Source organism: Equus przewalskii, chromosome 25, assembly GCF_037783145.1.
Source record: "Equus przewalskii isolate Varuska chromosome 25, EquPr2, whole genome shotgun sequence".
NCBI lineage: Eukaryota > Metazoa > Chordata > Mammalia > Perissodactyla > Equidae > Equus > Equus przewalskii.
Window position 1 is genome coordinate 25,693,625 of NC_091855.1, and position 27,274 is coordinate 25,720,898.

At 37.5% G+C, this 27,274-nt stretch overlaps 1 protein-coding gene across 1 annotated transcript in view; it reads right to left on the bottom strand.

Moving 5' to 3' along the window:
• Positions 1 to 4,712: 4,712 nt before the first annotated feature.
• Positions 4,713 to 27,274, bottom strand: part of SEL1L (SEL1L adaptor subunit of SYVN1 ubiquitin ligase) — a 54,307-nt gene continuing 31,745 nt past the window's right edge. The window contains exons 11-21 of the mRNA XM_008516121.2: positions 25,034 to 25,090; positions 22,701 to 22,769; positions 20,751 to 20,828; positions 19,625 to 19,687; positions 18,211 to 18,298; positions 17,713 to 17,861; positions 16,780 to 16,945; positions 16,149 to 16,223; positions 15,227 to 15,399; positions 11,241 to 11,369; positions 4,713 to 8,870 (exon numbers count right to left, since the gene is read on the bottom strand). Coding sequence (XP_008514343.1) covers positions 8,661 to 8,870; positions 11,241 to 11,369; positions 15,227 to 15,399; positions 16,149 to 16,223; positions 16,780 to 16,945; positions 17,713 to 17,861; positions 18,211 to 18,298; positions 19,625 to 19,687; positions 20,751 to 20,828; positions 22,701 to 22,769; positions 25,034 to 25,090 — 1,257 coding nt within the window. The 3' untranslated portion in view covers positions 4,713 to 8,660. The remainder of the gene's footprint in view (positions 8,871 to 11,240; positions 11,370 to 15,226; positions 15,400 to 16,148; positions 16,224 to 16,779; positions 16,946 to 17,712; positions 17,862 to 18,210; positions 18,299 to 19,624; positions 19,688 to 20,750; positions 20,829 to 22,700; positions 22,770 to 25,033; positions 25,091 to 27,274) is intronic.

Consider the following 27,274-nt stretch of genomic DNA (forward strand, 5'->3'; position numbering starts at 1 on the left):
GGGACTTCCAAGGCCAGGTCCTAGGAAGCATTGCAGCTCTACTGGGCTCTTAGAATGCTCATTCTGAGGCAATTTGGAAGACTCTGAGACCCCCACATGTGAAGAGAGTGATGCTGGCCAGCGCCCAGCTGTTTTGGCCAGCCCAGCTCAGGCTCCAGGTGTGAGTGAAGGAGCCTTCTTGGATATACTGGCCCTGCCAGATGTCAAACAGAAACAGGCTTAGGCCCCAGTCACATGGCTCCTCAAACCATTCAAGCCTCTTCAGCAGAGGCTCCAGGCATGGTGGAGCAGAGATGAGGCAACGCTGCTGTGCTCTAGATGTTTCTTTTGTGCCTTTAATTTGTAAAGCAACAGTAGAGGCCTGCAAACCCTACTCTAGCAGCACAAGCTGAAAACAGAACAGTGTGTTAGCATGCACCAGAACAGGGGTGACTTGTAAACTGGAGAATGTCGCACATTTTATTGTTACTCTTTCCTGTTCCCCACAAAACTTTGTCACACCTCCATTATAAACCTTACCATGTTGCATTAAGGAGACAGCATAGCATACTACTTAAGAATTTGGGTTTTGGGGCTGGCTGCGTGGCTGAGTGGTTAAGTTCTCGTGCTCCACTTTGTCAGCCCACAGTTTCCCTGGTTCAGATCCTGGCCATGGACCTAGCACTGCTCATTAAGCCATGCTGAGGCGGTGTCCCACATAGCACAACCAGAAGGACCTGTAACTAGAATCTACAACTACACACTGGGGGGCTGCTTTGGGGAGAAAGAAAAAAAAAAAGAGATTGGCAACAGATGTTAGCTGAGGTGCCAATCTTTTAAAAAAAATTGGGTTTTATAGTCAAGACAGTCTTTCATTTAAATTCCAGTTTTGTAACTTATGCTGAGTGAATTTGAAAAATTGCTAAGCCACTCTAAGCCTCAGTTTCCTCCTCTGTTAAATGGGAATGACGTGACTAGTACCCATTTCATGGAATATTTAAGATTAAATTCAACAATGCGTGTAAAGCAGTTACTGCCTGTCACATATTCACATACTGTGGTCAATCAAATGGTGACGGTGAGCCCCAGAGGACAAGAGCCTGATCTTTCTCATCTTTCAATTCGTTGTACATTTCAGTGCCTGGAGCATAGTAGGTGATTAATACAGGCTGTTGAAAGAATGACAAGGTGAAACCCTATGTTATAAACTTTCTAATAGAAAGGGCAACTTTGCCTGAAAATTATGTGAAGCCAAGCATTTTAGGACAGTGGAATGCGTCATTTCCACCATGAAGTCCTGTAAGAGTCAGAGGTTAGCAGAAAAAAATGTCAATTCAATTGCTTTTGGCATTTAAGACCTCCGAGGGCTGGCAGGACCTTAACAACCATCCAATGAAACCAGACTCATGACGCATGTGTAAAGTGAGTGGCTTGCCCAAGGCCATCCACCCGAGGACTAGAGTCCAGTCCAGAACTCTCGTCCCCCTTACTATGACATTCCTTCCTCCTTCCTTTGCATTTCAGGGTCCATTGAGGCGTCAGGACTGATCACTCATCTCTTTTATGAAGGGATTTGGCAACTCAGGAGGGTCAGTGGGAGAACATCATGGGAATGCAAGACCCAGTTATAGGTCATGGAGGTTGTGTGTGGACCCTTCCGTGATGCACCTGTTTCACTTGTCATCACTACTCTTGATTGGAATAGCAGAAGAGTGGAATAGCACTGGAACAGCGACTCGCAATTAAGAAGTCCCTTTCGTTATTGGTAACAGGTCTAATGGGATGCAATTTAGTTTTTCTGTAGTTAAGGCTGGGGTTTCATCCCAGTCCACAGACCTTTTTTCTATCTCACTGCTCTAAGGCATAAATGTCCTGTCCCTAACTTACTTTGCTGTGTCCAGTGAGACCTAATAGATTGTTCTTTGGTTTAGCGAACTTCAGTACACAAACTATCAATTGAATTAGTTATGCAGTTTTAATTACTAAGTCTTAAATGAGTGATGAAATATAGACACCGATTAAACGTAAGTCTTCTTCAATTACTTCTTTTCTTGCCTTTGAAATAATACAGGCTGCTGTTCACAGCTCCGGTGTGGACAGCTCCCCTCGAGCATTTATTTCATTCAGAGTCAAAATGGGGACCATAGGAAAATAGTGTGCGGTTTTCACGTCTCTGTTCTGGTAGTAAATTTCCATGCCTCGTGTAAGATGTTACCAGCCAAAGAACATTGTCCAAATAGTATGCAAAAAAAAAAAAAATAAATAACACACATATGTAGGCTGGAAAAATTCAAGTCAATTCTTTACTAGAACATAAGGGAAATAAGACCAGCTGGATGATTCCCTCCACTTCCTCCCCCTCCACCCTTGCACAATCAGGATTAGTTTTTGTCTCAAAAGATTTCATCTAGAACAAAAAAACTCAGTTAATCAAATTTTCCTAAGAAAAAAAATTATAGGCAAGGCCTGGGTGAAGCGTGGGGAAACCCAGATGCAAACTCTGAAACCCACAGCTGCGCTTTCACATCTTGAAATAAATCTGTTTCTAAGAATGGAGGTTTCTGTTGTTCACATGTAAATCTTAAATCACGCACAACTCAATGACGTCTTTATTTTCAAAGTTAGAGTCCTTGTTTCGGTACTTGACTCTCATATCTAATACTCACAAGACTTATGAGAAATTCTTTTCAATTCTGACAGGCTAATTAACAGTTTTCTAATGGGAGGCAGAGAGAAGGCAAAAGGACACTGGATTGGGCAACAACAGAAAATATTTATATGAATGTTCTGAAGTCAAGTAACCGACCATGTTCTACTCAACTTACTTTAGAAAAAATTATGTGGGGTTTTTAGAAGTGGCATTTGTCAGGGAAGTGAGAGAATTCTCCCCCACTTTTCCTTAAGGTTCTTATGGCTGGTTAAATAATCAAAGAGGCAGGTTAGCAAGAGAAAATCAAACAAAATTTAATAGCGTGTATACATGGGAGAAACCCAGAAGAAACTGAGTAACTCGGCCATCTGGCTGAGTCCGCCTGTTTAAGTACCCTCAGCTACAGACAAGGAGGACATTAGGGTAGTGATTTGGGACTTCAAAGGGAAGGAAAACAATTTACATAGAGATGGAATGCAAATGTTTGTTAAACAGGTTTTGGTAGGCCCCAAAATGGGTTTGTTGGTGTCCTTTTATCACACCTATTTTCCATCACACTATAGCTGTCACATGATATGAGCTGCTTCTATGTTCAAGTCTTTTACACAGTTTGTAGGGGGAAGGTCGGATGCTCTTCCTGAGTCTTTTGAGCCTTTATTATCTTCAGCTCGAAACAGTCTGTATACCAGAGTGGCCCATCTTGGGGCGGCCTGCCCTGAACCCCATCAGATTTAATACACAATTCAGTATTAATCTTAGGTCATGTTTAAAAGAAATTAATCCAGATAAAAAATATCTGGGCACTAGGAAAATCAAGCGTTTTGCTCAAAGTCTACTACTAACCATAAATGACAAAGTTGGCAGAATTTTCAGGATCCAATCATAAGGTTGTTCAATCTGATAGTTTGAACATCAGAAAGGGTGGCAGAGATGAAATTGGAAGAAATATACAAGACCCGTAACACAGCAGCACCTCCTCTTGAACTGGTCAATTCTACAGCTCATTTTATTTTTACTTGACTAGTCAAGTATTTGGAAGATATCCAAAAAGTAAAAGAATCTTCCTTCTCCTGGTTTTTTTTTTTTTCACTTTCTACTATAGAAATTACTTGTAATTTTTCCACTTGTACATATTCATATACATGCTGTAACATAGTATAAGCAAATTTCAAAGCTGGTATAACCAATGAAAATTAGTGTCATCAAGGAAGTTAAAGGAGAGAGGCTGTTTTTCCTCAAGTTGCATCCAGTGAAGACTCATTTTAATGACTTGTCAGAAAGGCGCTAAGTGGTGAATCCCGCACTCCAACTCCAGGTTGAATGGTCGAACTGCTGATGTTACGGCTCTGACATCTGACTGCCCCACAATTTTTATTTTAGCCAAGGTCAGTCAAGGTCATCTGGGGTGGGTGATTGTGCTCCCACGAGTAAAATTTGAGGTCCAATTTCTCACTTGCCACAGTCTGCATCGTTCAGACTTTTAATCCAAGGATCTGATGCTTCTAAGCTGGAACATTTTAGCTCAATTTCCTTTTTGAGTTGGCTGCGGGGAAGTTTGGGCCAGATCGGTAGCCCATTTCTGACATGCATTTTGTGTACGAAGTTCACTCTCAGTTTAATACTGTTTTCTTTTTCATTTCCCCTTTACTTAGATCATCTGAATTATCCCACGTAAATTTGATCGTTGTATACTATGCAGCTCTGTAAGCCCCCTTAAAAACTTTCTGGGACAAGGCAACTGCATAAATCAAAACGTTAGATACATTTTACTACAATCAGGATTAAAGTGAGGCATATTTACTATGTATCACAGGCTGATTCAGGTCAAATATCTCAGATTAAAAAAATGGTAACAATTCTTAGCAAATTCATATTCTCCATAGGGCAAAATTCAACTTAAGAGAAATCTGAATTTCAGGAGTTAAAAGTGAATGAAAGATGGATTCACGGTGCCCCAAATGAATGTTTCCAGAAGCTTCTGAAAGTCTTAAAAGGTTCATTAAAAATTCAATCATTCAGGTTTAAAAAAAAGTCTGACTGGAAAGCTGCTTGGTCGTGGGACTAATATTATAGTATACAGGAGGACCAGAGGTGGAATCTTTATTTCACAAGTTTCAAGATACAGTACAAAATGAATCTGTACATCTCTCTATTAACAGAATTTGTTTACACAATTATATTACACTTCACCAGCCTTTATACTGCATTTAATTACATACAAAATAAATTTACAAAAGTCTACCGTGGTGTTCCTTCCAATGCCAGTTTATGGGCTTTTTAAACTTCTCCTAAATATTGATAGTGGTTACACCTTGATCATATCAACATTATGATTTTTTTTTTTTAAATCAAAGACAATAGTGTCAGCTTGCTTGTCATTCCTAATAGGAAAAACAGTGCATGTGAGATGACTCCCTGCACATAACCAAGACATTCTTGTCATGCACACAAAATCGGATTTTTACTTGTGCAAATAGTCACTTTAAAAAATAAAACATTTTTACTTGGGGTATTTCCACTTTTCTTGAAATACCAACCGGAAGGAAAAATTTAGCTTCTTGTCAATGCCTAATACACATTCAGAAATCAGGTAGTGCCTCAGACAATATGATATTCAGAAATTTTACATTTTCATTTGAGAGCAATGACTCGTGAAAAATATTTTCATGAATTCAGAAGTTCCTTTTGCTTTATTTCTTGCACACTTCTAGTCATAATATTGTGTAACAGATTAAATTCACTTTCAAAACAAATACTAGCTGTCGTTGGGACAAATGTAGCCCACGTTGCTCTTCTTGGCAGGTAAAGGGGCTGTTTACTGAAGCATTTGTTTTGAAATGTGCATGTGAAACGTCAGTCCAAACCTCTGTAAAGGAAGGTTTTTGCAGATGTAGCTAGACAATAATACACATGCTACACACGTGAAGAGTTGTGGTCTTCATTTATAGGCTTGCATGCATACCTCCAAGACGCTGCTTTGAAGAACAAACATGAGGAGCACAGAAAGGAGGGGAAAACAAAGCAGAAAAAACAAAAAGAAAACCTAGACAAAATAGTTTCCTGGAGGCAACAGCAGCTCCTTATTTATAAAGCATCAGAATCAGATCATCGCCAGATTATGGGCAGAAGTTTCTAAAACTTCCCAATGGTACACAGAAAAAACCAGCTAAGCAGTAAAACTCACAAATTAACTTATATGCACAAGGGTAACAAATCCTCAAGAGTATTACTGTTAACGATTCACAAGTTATTCTCACAGAAGTGCTAACTAATGAATTTTGGAAAAAAAGGTGGTTTTTGATGTACTTTTTCTGTGCCATTGAATATTAACCAAAAATAAGATAAGCTTTACTCAGAAAATAGAAAAAGAAACTGCAAATACAAAAAGAAAAAAAACCCCAAGACCAATGCTACCTTTGTAACATAAAAGAGAAGCCAAACAGATATTCTCAAGACCCTGAAACAGGTAACCAATAAACCAAACGCACAAGAGAACAGCAGCTGAGAGAGTACTGCTGTCGTCAGCTTTGAGGCAGGAAGACAGACTATAAAAGGGATCAGGAGAGACGGGCCACCATGGAGAAATGAAGCCGCACTCTATCTGCGAACTCTAAATTCTAACATTAAAACTCCTGAATCCTGGAGTTAGTTTAATGTCACTGACATTAACTAGCTTTAGTTATTGTCATTTTATTCAAATGGATGCCATTTGATTAGGTAAGTATTGAGCATTATTTTAAGAGAAACACCAAACCCAGTTCCTATTTGCTATCATGTCCCATGAACAGAAAAAGGGAGCCAAGCATTGTGAGTGAGCATGAGGATTGAAGTCATGAAGCCATAGGAACTAAGTTATTTGAAATATACCATTCAAATTTCTAGTAGCAAATGACCCAGGATAAAACAGGAGGTGGAAAAAAGCCAAGAAAAAGCTATTTGGAATATTAATAATAAAAAGGACATGGCGAGTGGTAAACCAACAGGAAGTCTGCAACTGCATGAACAACAAGACTGCGCTTTCCCATCTAGCTTTAGGTGGGGAAAGATTTCAGGAAATGTGTTTTCCAAGTACTAATGGAGGGAAGTAAAGATAGAGATAAAAATGTTGCTAAAGGAGAAATTAGGTGGACAGGGGAGGGAAAAAAAGGAAGTTTAGTCATCTTAAAGGGTTTTTAAACTTTTAAATAAAGTACAACAGTTCCTTCGAAATGAAGCGTGGCTGCTGCCGTGGATCAGACTTATTCTGAAGGGCAGGGAGACGAGGCAGTGGTGGGGACGCCAGTATATCGTACCAACTGCACTCACGTCTCTCAGTGTACGAGATCAAATCAGTCTGAATATTGACAAGAGCTACCCCAAGCGACATTACACTTTGGAGGGTAGAATTTCCTACCTTTCAGATATGCTTTTATCCACATGGTTCTCTCCGTGACCACCCCTGCAAATTTGGCAGCAATTATCTAGGAGTAAAGTTTCCTGACCAGGCTTCTCATAATACTCTAAACCAAAAAAGCATACAATTTCACATTTAAAGCCTTCATGTTCATTATAGACTAATTAAATCTAGTTCTAAATACAATCCCAACTTCAAAAACCAAAGTCTTACAACTCTACAGGTAATAAACTCTTCAAGTCTTCTGGCAGATGAGGGGTTATGGGAAAAGAGTATAGAGGTTGATATAAACAGACTGAGGTCAGTAAGCATATAAGCCTGCTCAGATACTAACATAGTCTCCGACTGGATACAGGCTGGTGAATACCACCATCTGACAATAAAAAGAAACACCTTTCGGTTTACGTTTCAACTTTTCCATTTGTATGATTTATGAAGTTCTCATTTGTCTTTGTTGTTGTTTTCGTTTTCCATACAATTTAACCTGACAATTCTGAAGTGTAACAGCCTTGATTTTCTGAACGTTACCAGGGGCGGCTGGTGAATGTGAGAGCTTAGCAACCGCTGAGTTTAATGCATCTTAGATTCTCTGAGTTTCAGTATTATAGTGGTAGTCACTGTATGCCACATCTTGGCAATAATATTTCATATTTAAAGAATTCAGGAGGGTGATTCTGTTCTTTTGCAATAAGAAATGCAAAGTAAAATAAATCCTGGGAACAAATGCTTCAACTTTGGGGAAAGTGTGTCTCTGATTTACTACCCCACCCAGAGTTCTTTAATATTGTTTTCTGATTTCTCCCACCTACTCTATCCTGACTTCCAGATTAAGGCTCTGTATACTCAAAACAAACAAGCAAATTATACTGAGTAGGTGGGGCAAATTCACATGCTGGCTCAAGGAGTCAGTTCACAATTTTTTATATATATTCCGTTTCAAAGAAGTGAAGTTCACATCAAACTCTAACAAGGCCTTTCAGTCTCTGAAGGAGAGAAGCATGGTACAAAGTATGACAAATACCAGTAATAAGAAACCTCCCAACCTGCCCTTTTAAAATAACAAATATGCGGAATATGTCGACTTGCATGTGGCTCGGTAGAAGTTTCTGTTATTGTAGTTTTGAAACACTTTGAAGACTATTTTTTCTTTACTTAAAAGGTAAGTTCTATTTTCAGACTTTCAAATATGTTAAGGTTAAACTTGCAACAGACTGGGTTTTCCTTTTTACATTGATCAGTTTTTAGTGTCGATGCATGAGACCTTAAAGATGGTTGATAGAAGAAATTATGCACATTGAGAGAATGACCAAAAGGACCCAAGAAAGAGAGCTGGATACAGCAGACATTACTTTGAGTGTCTCACACATGTTTCCAGGGGGAGAGGGGAAAAAAAAAAAGGGGAAGCCACTGAGAGTTGTTATTCCATACGGCACTGAAACAAACATTCAACTTAGTTTAGGTAAGAGTTACTTATCCCTGAAAATAAAGGCATCGGATTCTAAGCAGCTTTAGGAATTCAATGCTTCCTTGTGCCTCTTCCAGGAGGTGGCCACTGATCCAAAGTCCTAAATCAAACGCAAATGTTCTCAGCAAACAGTTTCCTTGGTTGTCACTGATCAAGGCTGGACACAGTGGCTGTTACTGTGGTGGCTGTTGCTCTGGGGGGCCCTCCTGCTGTGGTGGCACTGGTCGTGGCCCTGGAGGCCTGGGTACAGGCAGATCTTGGTGCTGCCTCTGCCTGTAAGCTATAACTGTTCCCAACAGCAACGCGATGATGGTCATGAGGTAAAGGTCCCACTCAGGTCCCAAAAGCTGGTCCATATCAAGTTGGGTGAAGACATCTCGAATCTTAATGAGAATAATATAAAAATCATTATGATCACTAAAATGTCAGAGAAGGAACTAGGAAAGTTACATCAAAACTAGAGATACAGAACTTATTAAAATAACTGGTTTTAGAAACATTTTACACTGTGTTTTTAAGAAGAGGTTTTAAAAGCTTTCAATTGGAACTCAAAATAATGTGTCTCAGGAACTAGTTATGATTTCGTAACACTATATAAAGTGTCTAACAGGGTTTCTTTCCATCAGTAAGCAAATGCACTAATTTCTAACCATTTTTCACAGAAAAATACTTGAAAGGAACACTGGGGATGATGGAGGACCAAGAGGAAAAGCCCCCAGCATCTTGGCACGCTCGTCACCTATCTGCTGTGCTGGCACACCACTGTTCTAATGACAGCCGGGGGTATTTTACTACTTCTCCCCTGTAGTTGGAGATGGCAAGAATTCAAATGTTCGACAGCTGAATGAATAATGCTTTTTAGTTAGGATTTAACTAAATATTTAACACCTGAATTTGAACTTAAACGTTATGTTCTTGGTCTATGATATTTCAATTGCTTTAGTGTCACTTAAATTATTCCTGCTATTTTCTGACTGCTACTTACCCATAAAGAAAGTAAATATGGGGTATAATCCTTTATGTTTAAATAAAATTACATGTAAAAGGTCCCCATAATGTTTTCATAGGTACAGGTGCTAAATTTTTCTGGGAAAAAATTACATGAAACTAATAACTGTGTTTCCTGGGGAGGGACCTGTGATGGGAGAGTTTGTGTTTTTCTGTTCTGTGTGACTTTCTTACCATCAATAGTTATTACTCTTTTTTGTAATTGGAATATCCAGGTGGTAAGAGTATGGGGCATTTTACTGTCTTCTTTATACTTATGAATTAAAAAAAAACAAAGATATAACCTACTTAGTATAGTATATTGCATGACTGAATCCTAGACCGTAATCAACAGTTTATTAGTGATAAAAACTGTGAGAAACAAGGATCTGAAATAGTCCTGAGAGAGAGAAAGCAGGCTGCTACACTGTTAGCTTTTTAATTAAAGGAACAAAGATCGTTTCAATTAGCAGAGAGGGTACAGCACACCACGACTTACGCTATCAAGCAATTATAAATCTGACATTACAAATGTACAAGCAACTGGGAGGACAGAGTCCAGCATCTCCACTCCTCTGGAGCCCTGTACTTGGAGGACCTCAGTAGCGCGGCTAGGGTTGCAAAAGCAAGAAGTCGAATTTCTCTTTATAGATGCAGGAGCAGCATGGACTACATTTCTATCTGTGTCATGTAGGAGGGAAAGCCTGTTCTGGATTCTAATGCTGAAATGGCATATCGACCTTTTCTGAAAGAGGTTAACAAGAGGTTGAAACATCATTCTTTTCTGGTCTGGAATAAATTATAATAGCCCTTGTGTTTGCACACATTTCAGGACTTTCAGAGTTAAATGCTGCACCCGTTAATCCATTACAAGGAACTACAGGTACTGAAAACAAAATGTACAACTGGAGAAACCAAGGCCACCTACACACAAGTACTGGTAACTAAAGCTGGCAGTTTTGAAAGGAATGGGTAACTCATCTCCTAGCTAGGTTCTACTATTAGCTTATTTAAATAATGCAAGGTATTTTTAGAGGACAAAATTCCGGTGGTGTTTCAACGTTTCACTATCAGAAGAATCTGAAGTACAAGAGCCTGGGCAAGTTCCCAGGTTCTACTTCTTCTTCCTTTTTTAAAAATTCTCTTTTTAAGTGACTGGTCTGAGTCACTGCTAGGCAGTCATCTGACTTACTGTTTACTGAATTTAGTTAACCACTGTTTCAAATTGCCTTGGGTTAGCCTCAGTTTTCCTTAATGCAGAAAATATCTGCATCTTGGGGCTGGCCCCGTGGCCGAGTGGTTAAGTTCGCGCGCTCCGCTGCAGGCGGCCCAGTGTTTCATTAGTTCGAATCCTGGGCGCAGACATGGCACTGCTCATCAGACCATGCTGAGGCAGCGTCCCACATGCCACAACTAGAAGAACCCACAACGAAGAATACACAACCATGTACCGGGGGGCTTTGGGGAGAAAAAGGAAAAAATAAAATCTTTAAAAAAAAAAAAAAAAAAGAAAATATCTGCATCTAGGAAGAAGGCTTTAGCATTGGGAGCCGCCCTGTCAAATGCTACCTGAAAACTTGGACTGCTTTGGGCTGCATTCATCCCTCACCTGATGAGGTCTGCTGGTACTTCACCTGAGGGGACGGAAGGAAGAGACCAGACACTTGCAGGACACTCCTCCCCTCCCCTCTCTTTTAAATACAAACCTCGTGACTGAGAAGGTTACATCATTTGTATTTTAATTAAGAGAGGCATGGACCACTTACATTTGTTTCCCGTATGTACTGCAAGAAATACACAACGCCTAATTTGCAGAGTGCTAGGAAGACTGGGACTTGTGCATCTGGGCTGGCTTCCGCTGCCATGTCATAAAAACGTTTTGCAAGGTGAATATCCTATAAAATAGGTAATAAACCAAAATCAATTTCTTGTTAAAATAAATAAAAATAATTATTTAGTTTATATATTAGGAAAACTTATTTTACCTTTCAAGTTTTCATTTTAAAATTTCCCTTACCTAAAGAAAAAAACCCAAGCTTTAACTGGGTAATATTTCTTTAATTATCTAACTGCTTAATTTTGAAAAATTGAATTGAAAAAATTTAAGACTTAGCTCATGTTCCTCCCATCTGACATCCCATTTGCTGTGCAGATGTGCTGGATTCAGCAATATATCTATGTATAACACTTTTTTCTTTTAAAGATTGGCACCTGTGCTAACATCTATTGCCAATCTCTTTTTTTCCTTCTTCTCCCTAAAGCCCCCTGGTACATAGTTGTATATTCTAGTTGTGAGTGCCTCTGTTTGTGCTCTGTGGGACACCTCAGCATGGCCTGATTAACAGTGTCATGCCTGCGACCAAGATCAGAACCAGCGAAACCTGGGGCCGCCGAAGCAGAGGCACAAGAACTTAACCACTTGGCCACAGGGACGGTCCCTGTATAACACTGTTAATCTGAAGATTTCCAGGGAGGATCTATAAACCTCAAGTTTATTTTTTCCTAAATTTTTTCCTTAAAACTTCAGTCAGTGTAAGCAATTCCTGGTTTCAGTTTGGAGCAGTGATCTTCAAACTGGGGAAGACATACTCAAGATTTTCCAAAGGGTACCTGCACAAAGTAAGGGACTCATATCGTGTGTTCCCATGTCTTAGACATATTTCTGTAAAGGGCAAAACAAGTCATTATTAATTTTGGCTCAGACTAGAGCGTTCTGCATTCAGATATATGAAAATGGGATGGTGGGAGCTGTGAAATTTTCATTTAACAATCTCACTTCTTCCATGCCCAGACTATTGTCAAAGAACACCAAACTCCTGGGAGACATGGGAAAGAAAGGCTAACGTTAAAAATGACTTTTTCCACATGTTTAAATATAAGCAGTTATTTTCAGTTATTCCCTATACTTGTCCCTTGGGTGTGTTATTGCAAAGAAGAGCACCTTCAAACAACAGTAGCAGTATGATTAGTGTCTTTGAGTTTTAAAGAAACATTACAAATTTTTTTTGGAGTGCTGTATTTTTCAAGATCATAGATTAAACTTTATGTGACAACAGACTCTGTGTGGATGATTCAATAGGGTAATTAAATCTTGTCTATCAATCATATCCTGAATTATATATTCCAATTATAAGCAAGCTTCATCTTATTTAATACTTAATGGTTTTCTAGTTATTTCAGATGCTGGACTGATTAGTTTTTAGTAGTATGAATGTCTCTTTCATTTAAAAAATAGTAAAAAAATAGGAAAAGGTGATCATGTCATAAAAACTAATGGAATTATTCTGATTTTTATATATAATTTTTCTTAAAAGTTGAACCTCAGGGTTCCTTCCCCCTACTCTTATCAAAGGAATACTATGCCTTTTCTCATAGTCTTTATTTACAAGAATTTATATAAGCTATAGATTGTTACATTATAAATCAAATTATGAGATGAGAAAAACACTGATTTTCTTGTTTTATAACCTATTATAAAAACTTGAATTTTGATTTTTTCAGTAAATTATTACTAAGTGTATCCCATAAAAACCATAACATATGTGTGATCTTTATATTGGTCAAACACATATTAATTTTATTTGAATTAATAAATGAAGTCAGACTTTCTGATAGAAATGAAGTCTGACCCGGCTGGCTGGTCTGATGGGGAGAGGCTTGAATAACTATGCTACATGGCGGGGATCTTCCATAGACTGCACTCAGCCTGCAGCTCCCGAGTCTTGACAAAACTGTATTCAAGTATCTAATAGTAACATAAAGGAAAACCATCAAAATTTACATATTGGAATAAAAATTAATATTTAAATGTGATAAAATAAAAAGCACTTTGACAAAAGATAGTGCATTAGCAAAATGAAATGAACAACTTTCCTTGAAGCACCTTAGGTCAACCAAGTGTCTCTAAGTGACAGAGTAAGGGGTGTAATAAGCTATTTGATAAGCTTTGGTAACACCTTTTAGGTATTCCTCCCAGAAACTGAGAAAGTGAATGACCTCAGGGATCAGGGAACACATCTTTCTGCATATCTCTAGTTTCTAATTCTTTGTTTTCAATAAAATTGAAGGGCGATGTAACCAAGTTGTCAGGTGACAAATCATTAAAAACAATTTGAATGATAGATTACTCTAATTTTTGGCATATGTTATGGGGTAAATGTTTGTGTCCCTCCAAAATTCAGACATTGTAACCCTACCCCCTAAGATGACGGTATTAGGAAGTGAGGTCTTTGAGAGGTTATTAGGATTGGATGAGGTCATGAGGGAAGAGCTCTCATGAATGGAATTAGCGTCCTAAGAATCTCGAAAGAGCTTGCTGCTTCTCTCTTGCTCCTTTCTCATGTGAGGACAAAAGTGAGAAGACCACTGTTTACGACCCAGGAAGTGGGCCCTCACCAGACACATAATGACCTCAGGGATCAGGGAACACATCTTTCTGCATATCTCTAGTTTCCAATTCTTTGTTTTCAATAAAATTGAAGGGCGATGTAACCAAGTTGTCAGGTGACAAATCATTAAAAACAATTTGAATGATAGATTACTCTAATTTTTGGAGACATAAATGTCTGTTGTTGAAGCCCCCCAGTCTATGGTATTTGTTACAGCAGCCTGAACTGACCAACAGAGCAAGTAACTCTAAAGCAGTTCCAAGAATTAAGAGACCTTGATATAATAAAATTCTTCCCATTCCCATACTTACTTATGTGAACAAACTTCAAATCATACATTTATAAAAATGAAAAATAGAATTAATACTAAATCTATAATACTTAAACTAATTTTTAAAATTTAATTCATCTCATTAAAGATACATTGTTAATAATTAAAACAAAAAGCAAAATTTTATCAAAATTTATAATATTATGTTGATTTGATCAACAGTATATCAATAATTGGCCAACTATGACGAATAATTTCTCAAGAATTTCTCTTAACACCTAGAGCCTATAATCACAGGAAATAAAATTCAAAATTTGAATTTATATACTTGTTTGCTTCAGATAAGTACAAGAGAGTGATCGGTAAAAGATCTAAGCATTAAAAACATTACATTACTATACAATCCTATAAGAACGTGGACTGAAACTGTAAATTCAGGGAGAAAAGGAAAAGATACAATTTTCATTTAATGAATTTGCTGTGTTTTTAACAATTTAATAATGGAGTATCAAATTATTTTGGTATTTAGTGTAGTCATTTTATTTAAAAAGTTAGTGTTTAAAATACCTATAACTTAGACCCTTTGAAACTTATGATGAAAAACTTTAAATGTCAAATTGAAAATGTGCAAGAGGAAACATAGTTTTTAAAAATTCTTTTAAGGGTACACAGGGAAAAGCTTAAGACTATGGGTCTAAGGAACGTTAGACTTCATTAGGAAGGTATAAGAATCAGAAATCAGTTTATCAGTAGTAAACATCTTAATTCATTTCAAAATAATTTAGAAACAATAGAATTTGGGTGAAGATGGACAGTTTCTCAAACAAGGAGTTATCGAGAGAGGAGCACTGCAGTTCCACTTCCATGAGTCTCTGGCTTAACAGCCTAAATGACAGTGTGGATATCAATGTGTGTGTGCTCGAGGATGAGAGAGATGCAAGGGCAGCCTTCTGAAGCATTACACAACTGTGTCATAACTTCGAACCTAAAATCTGAGCATATTCCAAAGAAAGCCTGTTTTCTATAAAAATGCTGACATTCTCCCCGAATCACAATTATAGTATTCAAACATTCTTCTTGAAGCCATGCTCACCTGTTTAATGCCTAGTCCTTTCTCATGCATGTACCCCAGATTAAACATAGCTTGTGCACTGTGTTGCTGCTCAGATGCCAGACGATAATGAATAAATGCAGTCTCGTAATCAACGTCAGTGCCAAATCCATAGAAATGGTAGTCTCCAAGTTTAATTCTAGCCACAGTATAGCCTTAAACAAAAGTTAAATGAAAACTGCCAATAAATAAAGTGTTTTTAACACAGACCGAACGATTATTTCTCCTCCTGTTAACATGCTTACATAAAAGACTTTTAATTTGTAGTACACAAACTTTATAACAAATCCTTCAGCTAAGCTATAAATTCAGTAAAAATTTAAACCAGAAGTGTCGCTCTTCTGAAGAAGACTTTGTAATAGTCAAGGAGAAATAAAACAAGGTGGGTGGCACTCTCAGTGTCACTAATAATAGGCTTCAAATGGTCGCGCTCTATTCCATCATGTCATTTACATTAAAACAGTTCAAGTGGACCACTGTTTGGGCTCGGAGAAGGGATAGGCAGACAATGTTGAGTAGTTTGCGCGAAAAGAAATATTCAAACGAAATTAGAATCTTCTGGGTTTTAGACTAATATTCTACTATACATTCTATTCAATTCTCATTTCACACAACATACTGGCCTCAAACTAAAAACCAGAGAGTAAACCATAGCATATCAATGTCCAGTACAAAGACCTTGCAATTCAGTTTAGAAATTCTGGGACTAGAACTTTCATTTTAAGAATAAATACCAATCATGATGTAAACAAGTTAAGCAATAGTATCTGTGCTTAGTTTTAAGGTGATAAACGACATGATTAATCTTTATGGGAGATAAAAAAGCACAACAAAACCAAATGTAAAAAACATAAAGAAAGGTGCATAGGTGAAACTCTTATCCTAGAATTAACCCACCACTCACCTTGAGAGGCAGCCCTGTTCCAGTGCAGCAAAGCTCTGGGGTAAGTTTCATTCTCCCCGACGATGGTTGCTTCTCCTACAGGGAAAGATGGAATAGAAATCAGCCATGTGAGGAAAGGCACTAGACCTTTAGGCTTTGTTTGCAAACTAGGGTGGATATGCGGAGCATAATTTAAACAAGAATTGGGATATAACAAATATTAAATGAAAAAAGTATTGAAATCATATAAGTATTAGAATAAAATGCTGAGTTCCAAGGAATCAGTGCCTTCAGGACAACATTACTCCCTGAAACACGTTGTGTCCACAGAACTAATAATGAGACCAGCCACTGAGCCACTTCTAGGGACCTACAGACTGCTGGAAAGGCAATGTTTTTGTATCTGCTGTGTTTTGAAAAATGTATTTATTTAAAGCAGTTAATTTTATGATGAATGTCAAATCTATTCCTACTGTCAATTCTAATTATGAAACTTTGAAGGCTTAGAGATCAGAGGTAAAATAACTTCAGCACGTGTTAAGCTCTATTTACAGCAATAAAAAAGTTTCTTTGTGGCTTTTCTTCTTAAACAGGTTAACCTGAGGCGAACCCTTGTACTCTAAACCCAAGGCAGAACTCAAATGAACCTTACTCTGATCGAGAATGAAGGCTGCATTGCTTTGTGCCACTTCGTAGCCTTGTTCGGCCAGCAGGAGGTACTGGATCACGGCCGCGTTGTAGTCGCCATCTTTATAGCTGTTATATGCAGTCATAAGCCTCTCGGACCAGCGGCCTCGTTCACATACATTCTTAAACAACTGTGAGAACAGGAAAGGAAAAAATGTCAATTAAAAAATAAGATATGCCAGAAAATCATTTTTGCACTTTGGCTATCAGTGATTGCTAAGCTTGTTCTTTGAATCTCTGGCAGTTTTATCACATATATATAAAAGTCTGGGATATTTATCTGAAGCTTTCTCTTAGTCTTTAGAACAGCTTTACAAAAGTAACAGCAAACAACTATATACCATTTACTCTGGCCAGGCACTGTTCTAGTGATTTATGTATAGTCTGTATATTAACTTGCTTAATCCTCCCAGGAGGTTCATGAGGGACCACTCTATGAGGTCAGTCCTGTTAATAGCCGCTGTTTACAAGTGAGGAAACCAAAGTGTAGAGAGGTTTAGGAACTTCTAAACATTTATCAATGTCACTCTGAGGTGCCAGTTATGAGTTTGCTCAAGAAGAAAAATTCCAGTTGGGAGATATTAGATTCCCCTTTGCAACATCTGTTTAACACACACTTTTTTGACAATGACTATGTCTCAGATACTATCTTAGGTGTTGGCGAGACTGCAGATAACAATCTCTGACGTTGTAAACACTGATTCTAGTAGGGAGAGACAAATGAAATAAATAAATGTGATAGTAACACATAGACTCTCCGAGTCTCCCCTCAGTATATCTATGCTCGCAGGCTGAGTCTGCTTCTACTCTAAGGAAATCATGCAAAGAAAACCAGAAATAAAACGGGAGACTTTCCTACTGGGCAAATTAATTTCCTGTGTACAAGAAAAGCCCTCACCTCCACTGCGGTGTGACACGATCTCATCACTCCTGTGCCGCTGGCATGCATCTGTGCCAGGTTATAGAAAGCCAGGATGTGGCCTCCCTGAGAGGCTAAATTAAAGTACTTCAAGGCCTGCTTATAATCCCTCTTGACTCCAATGCCATCTGTGAGGAAAATCACACGACAGGTGAGGCGTAGTCTCAAACAAGATTCAGCTGAAGCATCAGCAAAGCTTTGCATAAGAAGCCTTACGTTAAGCCTTTCATAAACTAAGCGAAATTCAGAATTCTTACTCAGGAAAGATGTCAATCTTATTAACACAGATTTATCTATTAATACAGACTAATATAATTTACAATGAGAAAACAAGATGCACAAGTCATTAAGTTGGGAGAACATTAATCAGCCCGAATTCAAAAGCTCTCATTTCCATATCACAGTGGCAGCTAGTAGAAAATAGGTAATTTAGATCTTGGTGTATCCATCATTAATTCCATTAGATTAATTACTTACTATAATACATAGAGCCAAGCTGTAGTTGCCCATCCACCCAGCCTTGTTCAGCAGCTTTCTGGAAATACTTCAGTGCCAGATCATAATTCTGTAGAAAAAGAGGTTACATGATCACATGATGAGAAAGCTCAAAAAGAAGTTAGACTCATTCATTAAAAAAAATTAAAGTGCACATAAAATATTCTTGAAGAGCCACTGAAAGAATTACCTTCTAATTTTTTAAAATATAAAGATGGTAATATACTTTAATTCATAGGGGGATATTTACAACTGTGAAGAAAAGCAAATAGAGTTTTTGTGAAACAATTGGTATGTCTGCTCTCAGAAAGCATCAACGACACTAGTGAAACACAAGGCCAGGATTAACACAGTCATATCTTTTCTATTAACCAGCAAATCCTTTTTAAATCTCACTTTTTCTAATATTAAGTAATGAAAATTATCCTCTCCTTATCCATTCCTTCCCTGTGTAGCTTATCAAACACCCTATGATTATTAGATTTCAAATATCATACATATCCATAGAGAAAAATTAAAACAAAGATCATGACTGAATTTTAGTTTCCTAAAATGACTAGGAGGAATCAAAATGAGACCACATTACTGTCTTTTGTGCTAGAAAATACCTGTAGATTAGAATCCTAAACCTAGCTCTTAGTTTCAGGCCCAAACTAAAAGAACATATTGTTTGGAGAGATCATTTGAGGGGAAAAGAGGATAGCAATGAAAATCCAAGGGTATCCAACTGAGGAAGCAGCACAGAAAGAAGAATGAGAGGCAATGGCCCGGAAAACCAAGAAAGCTTACAGTCACAGAACTCCAGGGAAGAAAGAGTTCAAGTGACAAAGAACCAAAAAATGTCAACTAGAGTTGACACTTCGGAGGTTAGTGGTGACGTGCATAGAGCAGTTACATGAGGTAAAAGCCTGACTGCTAAGATCTAAAGAGTGACTGGAAGCAGCTAATATAGTTCATTCTCTGCAGAAACATGGCTTTGCAGTGAAGGGCTGGACAGAAGAGACGTGGTAGCTAGAAGGGCAAAGGGTAGTCCCTCCTAAATGGGAGGGACTTAAGCATTTCCGCAGGCTTGAGTGAAGAAGCAGTAGGGAGATGTTTAGGTCTTGGAGAGATGGAAGAGTAGACAGGGTGGAGGAGCATAGATGGAAGAATGAGAAACAGCTTCACACCTTTATGAGAAAGTGCCAGAGACAGAGCCATTCTAAGAAGGCACTTGGAATGGTGGGTATGGGTCAATGGGTGGTAGGGAACCAAACTCAGAGACAACAGGACAAGGTTCAGCTTTGGTTAGAATGAAATAACCTCACCTGGGCTAACTGGAAGCTAGTGAAGGAATACTCCCCTACCTCACCAGCTGACTGCGTGTTAAAGTCAGAATGTCAGATTGGAAACTTACAACTTGAACCCCTCTCCCATAGAGGTAAGCCATGCCAAGCCCACTCTGTCCAACTGGGTTGCCCTGCAAACCAGAGACAAAAGGGTGAAAGGATTCATTAAAAAATAAATAGGCAAGAATTAATGACTGCAAAAGAAATAATTTACAAGCATACGCAAAACATGTCTTAGCACTTTTCAATGCAAATCAGAATTTTCACCTTCCCATCAGGCTACATATGATACTGATTTTTAGAGACTGGGGGCTTTCAATAATTTGATCAAAAAGAGTAAATAGTAAATTCATTTAGAATTAAATTTTGGTGACTTACCTTACGACCATCTGTTTCATAAATTTATGAAACAAAACATGACTAATGTATTTCATCTCTAAAATAAAAGTCGGTAACTTTTTCTGGATAGGTTTTCATTGGTAACCTCCCTTGCCAATAAAGAAGGAAGATGCCATGGGGTAGAGTCAACCACTAATAAAACCAATATTGGGACTAATTGACAAAGATATGCTTAAGATTACTCAAGTGTCATGGAGCAAAGATGATTATTCTTTTGAGACCTAAAAGAGAAAAATCTGGAATTCACCTAAACTCAGAGGGACACAAGGCATCTTTTAAAAAAGTGCCACAGCCCTCCTTTGGGAAATACTCAAATGATATTTGGAAGCACAGTAACGTGTAGTTCGCGAAGAGATAAGTGTAAACACTGGAGGTGTATGGGGTCTTAAGTATTCATACGTAGTTTTCTTTGGGCCAAAGAAAGCCTAAATTATGTATTATGATTATCAAAACTACCAAGTTATGTAAGTTTTAAACCTCAAGTTGCAATACAAATAGGACAAATTATATAACTCTCAATTCCATTACTAAAATCACTATTTCCCTGATCAGGAAACTTCTCAATGAAATTGAGACAGAGACTTAATATTCAATAATCTCCTAAAAAAAAAATTAAACTGCTTTTTATTGGGAATGTTTTTCTAGTCAATTCATTCACATGAATCATTTAAATAAATGCTTTCAATAATTTATGGTATTAGTTGGTTATGATTAATCCTTCAATATAATAAACTTATTTATTAAAATAATAGCAATATGGTACACATTTCAATACACTGAGTCATGAGGTCTTACCATGTCAGCAGCTTTCTTAAAGTAGTGAAGAGCAGTCTCATTACTTTGAGGTACAATATCACTGCCCTCTGAGTACATCTGGAAAACAGATCTCAATTTTATTAAGAGCTAGAACTCTCTCCCCCATTACATTTTTCTCCTGTCTTGTCTTATTTTGGTTTTTCTTAGGTCTCATGAAATTGTTCAACAAAGTTTAAAATTCCCCACAGGGTATTTTAGAATTAAAAGCAAAACCTTAAAAGTAAATACTTTTATATCATTATATATTCTATGTCATATCAAACATAGGACTTATCTATAAACATGAATATATAAAACCACTTCACAGGTCAATCTCAGGAGAAGATTTTCATCTCTAACTCCAAGATGAATCTTTTTTTCACTCTATTCCAAGGCCGGGTGATAAATTACTGCAATCAGTGATTAAATGAGGAAAAGGAGAGCTGTTAGCAATGTCCACTCTCCCTTCTCCTTCACCACTACTTTCCCCAGGATAAGATAAAGGGTAGGTCTTAAGTTCAGGAAAAGAAACAACTAAAAGGCTATTTAAAAATGTTTAAGACACTGAATGATTAGAGTATCAGGTATGGCCCATGAAAAAGGGCCATGAGAAAGAAAAGAATGACCAATACTGTTTTTATCCATGTACACATTAAGAAAACAACAAAGAAAATCATTTTTTTTGTGATAGGGCTAATTAGTAATTCAGAGCAAGACTCTGAAATGAAAAGTTCTTATGTAGTTAACAGAAATAGATGGGAAACACCAATTTCTATGCTGTAATAGTTGGAATGGGTACATGTAGGGTTCTCAGGCCCCAATTAACTAGTTGCGATCATGTGGCAAATACTAATTAGATTTTTCTGTTTGTAAAAACTTCTAAGATATATTTTATCTGAGCCTCCTAACCTTAGAATTTGGTTACAGATGAAAATATCCATTGGTTTACACTGTATTCATTTTCAAAATAATGAAAAACGAAGTTTGAGATTGTGCCGTGACACATGGAATCTATTTAGGAAGTCTCTAGGCATAAATGTTTCCCTGCTTAAGAAAAGAAGAGCACTGAGAGATGGGAGATGGCTGTCACACTTAAGATAATTAAAAGGTCTGCAGACAAATTCCAACAAACTCTACCTGCCTCTATTCAGCATGGAAGGAAACAGGCAATTATGACAGACTTAGCAAAAAACTGCACAGCATAAAGGATAAATTCCTGGGGCTGGCCCTGTGGCCGAATGGTTAAGTTCGCACGCTCTGTTTCGGCAGCCTGGGGTTTGAGCGTTTGGATTCTGGGTGCAGACCTACTCCACTTGTCAGCCGTGCTGTGGATGCATTCCACATACAAAGTAGAGGAAGACTGGTACAGATGTTAGCTCAGAGCTAGTTTTCCTCACACACACATTTACACAAAGAACAAACTCCTCATTATTGTATATGATACATAAAAAGTAAGAGCTCAGACAGTAACAGCTAATTTTTTTTTTTAGTGAGGAAGATTGGCCCGAAGCTAACATCTGTTGCCAACCTTCCTCTTTTTGCTTGAGGAAGATTGTTGCTAACATCTGTACCAATCTTCCTTTATTTTGTATGTGGGATGCCACCATAGCATGGCTTGGTAAGTGATGTGTAGGTCTGCACCTGGGATCCAAACCTGTGAACCCCAGGTCGCCAAAGTGGAGTGTGCAAACTTAACCACTATACCACCAGGCTGGCCCAGTGATAGCTAATTTTAACAGAGAATTAACATAGCTATGAGTAAATGCTATGTTACATGTAAGTTACCTAAGAAAATACCTCAGAATAGCATTTACCTTAAGATACAGTGTTCTTACATTGGAAATTTTATTTCCAGTTTATTTTTGGTACACTGTAGATCCGGAATACAATATGTGCTTACTATGAAAACACCTCTTGCTATACATAACACATTCACAGGAGGTACAGTACCTTTCCCAAGAAGGCCATGGCATGTGAATTGCCAGCATTAGCTGCTAAATTGAAGTAGTCAAATGCTCTCTGTGAGACAAGAATTTATTAAAATAGTTAGTTTTTAATAGAATCTACTCTTGGCTTTTAACCAAAATAATTAGTTCAGGAACATTTAAAAAATCTTGTTAAACTGCAGTATCTCAGTTTAAGTAAATGGCAATACCATGTTGCTCAAGGTACCCATCCCTCTTCACTCTCATATCCAATGCATCACTAAGTCTTGTCACATTTACCACCAAATACACCTTGAATTCATCTACTAACCTCCATTCTCACAATGCGACTCTAAGCTACACTCTCTCTCACCTGAACTTTTGGAATACTCCTCTCCCTGATCTCCTTGCTTTCACTCTTGGCATCATCCAAAGTGACTGCTCGTAAATTTCAACATGCTGGTCCTTACAGCCCCTTGGCATGTTGCAAGGAATATACTGTCGTGATCACACACTGCCAATCTCAGTATTGCTTCATCTTGCTCTCTGTGTATACCAGCCATGTTCCTTCCTGCCTCAGGACCTATACACATACTGTCTTTTTTGGCCTGAAATGATCTTACCTCTAGACTCAACTTCTTCTTCTCAGAGAAGTCTTCCCTGACAACTGCCACCTCCCACTCATTAACCTGTTATTGGATCCTTTAATCCTCCTTCTTAACAATAATCACAATTTATCACATATTTCTTGGTATGATCATTTTAAAAATATCTAATGCTTCTATTATACCTGAAGCTCTGTAAGGGCAAGGACCAAAGCTATTTTGTCTAGCACTGTATCCTGGATGCCTAGCAGTGAATGGCACATAGTTGGTACTTAAACATTTGTTGAATTAATGCAATTACATACTCGGAACTCCTTTTCTTCCTTCCGTGAAGCTGGTCAAATCATTTATCATTGTGTAGTTGCTTCACAGGTAGGCAGCATACACCACCACCAAGAATATCCCAAAACTTGTGTAAAAGGTAGGCAGCAAACTCTTACCCAGAATTCTATTCTCTCACCTGACATTTTTATCAACCAGTTCATCTGATGCTTCACTGGCCTAATGACCTACATTTTAATGACCTATAGACAATGAAAGCTGTCAAAATGCCATCTAAATAAAAAAAAAAAAGCACAGATATTTGATATAGTTTTGGTGATAAGTATATTTTGTTACAATCTAAGTCTTAATGTTGATGGGGTATAGTATATGAAATAACCTGAATAAGAACACTTAATTGGCATGTAGCAAAACAGAGTTTTATTAGTCTGACAAACATTTACTGAGCACTTACTATGTGCTAGGCACTGTCAGGTGCTGGGAATTAAAGTGGCAAACAAGGCAGGCCCAGTCCATGCTCTTTTGGACCTTATGTTCTGGCAGACAAAACAACTTAATTATACAATTAGCTAATTTATAACAGACAAGGGCCACAAGGAATACAGATTTTCAGAAATCATAACTGTGGTACACAACCTATTCCAGGAGCGGGATCAGGAGTCAGGGGAGACTAGTTAGAAGAGATATTAAGAGTTGAGTTCTGGAGGAGGAGTAGGGATTAGCTACATGAAGAAAGTAGGTGGGGTAATATTCACTCTGGACTGAGGGACTAGCATCCAGAAGTCCTGAGACAGGGAGGTTTTTAATATTTTCAAAGACCTGAGAAAAGGTCAGTGTGCCTGTGACTCAAAGCAAGGGGCTGGTGAAGTAAAGATACAAGGCCTTGGAGGTGATGTTAAAGGTTCTGGTCTCTAAGCTACTGGAAGTTGTAGACCACTCAAGAATTTTAAGCAAGGGAACCACACAATCAGATGTGTGGTTTACAAAGATAGCCTATTGCTTAGGAAAAGCAAGCAGTAGATTATTCACCCAAGTGACAGGTGTACTGATGGAAAGAAGGGAAGAGATGAGTGATATGTAGGACATAAAGCAGCCAAAAGTCGGTGACTGTATACTCCTAATTTCTCACAAACTCAACACTGAATTTTCCTCAGTTGTATGAAAAATTTTCCAATAGGAGTTTTAAGACTCACCTCTATCACTTATCTCTAGAAAACCAAGACACTGTTTATGTATTTTTGGGAATATTGAGAACTAGGTGTTAGAACTAATAAAACCTTTCGCACCACTATGTGGTATAATCACATTTTTATTCTTCAGCTTCCTCAGGGGTTAGTTACATCTTGAAATGTCATTTGTGACGGTTGTCTTAACACAAATTTGATGCTATCATTGACTTCACAAGAAATACATCTGGAGAATCATTTTTTGTTACAACATGAAGTGCAAAGCCCAAGGAACAGAAAGTTACCTGATGATTTTGCTCTACTCCACGCCCTCCATGCAGATGCAGTTGTCCGAGACCAACCTGAAAATTAACCAAAATGAGGCAAAAGTAAATGGTAGCATCTGGCACGTAAATAAATTCAACCAACAAAAAGCCACTTGGTCATAAAAAGGTTTCTGTTCATAATTCAAGAAATTAAAGATTTAGTCTTAACTCCTGAAGATATTACACTACTCTAACGAACCTACATTTTTTAAAAACTAAAAATGTCTGCTTTTAATTATAAGGTATCCTTCTGAAATGGAGGTGAAATAAAGGTATTTTCAGACAAACTAAAACTGAATTTGTCACCAACGAATCTACTTTAAAGGAAATACTAAACAGTGTTCTTTAGGAAGAAGGAAAACCATCCTGGGAAGCTTGGAGATGCAGTAAGAAATAAAAAACAATGAAAAACTAAATTTATGAGTAAATGTAAATTATATGGACTGAATAAAAGAGTAATATCTTGCAGGGTTAAAAATATATAAACTAAAACACATACAAGTACTATAAGGTCTGCATTGTCCAGGAAATAGTGAAAGTGCTTGTTCATATCAGACTTTGATAAAAAGAGTAGTAAAAGAATATCTAACTATCATGCTAGTAGAGGAGAAGAGATGCAATAGCAAAAAACACTCAAACCAAAAGAGGGTAAAGAAAGGAGAGAAAAGGGAATGTGGAAAAGCAAAATAAAAGAAAGCAAGTTAAGACAGAAAATTTAAATCCAAATATATCATTAATTACTTCAATTAAATGACTGTGAGAATGGATTAAAAAAAAACTACTCATATGATGCTTACAAGAAACATAGATACCTTAAACCTAAGAAGGTTGAAAGTACAAGAGAGAAAAGATATTTCGTGTAAGAACTAACCAAAAGAAAGCAGTGTAGCTATGCTAGCATGAGGCAAAGTACAATTTGAAGCAAAAAATATTTCTAGAAATAAAAGAGGACATTTCATGATATCAAAGTTAGTTCAATAGAAAGATAACACTATTAAGTCTGTATGTAGTCAATGTGCCCTAAAGTATATATATAAATCAAAATTGACAGAATAGGAGACAAATCCACAATCAGAGTGAGAAATTTAAACAACATTGTCTCAGCACTGGACAGAAGCAGCAGACAAATTCAGCAAGGATTCAAAAGACTTGAATAACAGGATTAAGAAATATGACCCAATTGACACATACAGAACACTGTAACCAACAACTACAGAATTTATATTCTCTTTAGCACACAGAATATATGCCCAAACGGACCAAGTGATGGGGCATAAAGCAAGAAATCTCAAACAACTGAAATCATACAGAGCATATTTGGACCACAGTGGATTAAACCAGACATCAACACCACAAAAGTAGAAAAATCTCCACGTATATGGAAACTAAGAAAGTCACTTCTAAACTACACATGGGTCAAAAGAAATTGCATTATAAATTAGAGCTAAATATAATGAAAGTATGACAGTGGGAGAAAGTATTCTACCAGATATGAAGGGTTATAAAGCTATGAAAAATAAGACAGTATTGGCACAAAGACGTGTATGAGAATATGCATGGAGCGTTATTTGCAACAGCCCAAATCTGGTGAGAGTAAAATGGATAAATTGTGGGTTTTTCATACAATCAATCTCATATAGCAATGCAAATGAATGAATTACAGCTATATGAAAACACATGGATTAATTTCAGAAACCTAATGCTGAGCAAAAGAAGTTGATACAAAAAAAATGTCCCATGATTTTTTTTTTACGTAAGATTCAAAAACAGGCCAAACCACTCTACAGTGTTAGAATTTCTGTCAGCTCAGTGGGTTACCTATGGGGAGGAGGGGGTAGTTAGTGATAAAGAGTTCTGAAGAGGGGCTTCTGGGGTTCTAATTATGCCACACAAGAGGCTCACTTGGTGATAATTCATTGAGCTGTACACTTTAGATTTGTCTACTTTTCTGTATTCATGTTATAGTTTAATATGTAAAAAAAAAGAAAATTATATACTACACACCATACATGGATTTTTCTTTTAAGTCAAGTTTTTCAGTTAACACATTGAAATCAGCTTTCCACTTAAAGTAGTATTCTACATAATTTTTAATGGCTGCATAGAATTTCATTATATTGGAGTGGCATATTTGAGCTAAATAACTCCCTATCATTGGCATTTAGATTGTTTTGAATTTTAATTGGTCTGTAATGTGAAGAAAAATGTTTAATCGGGTAA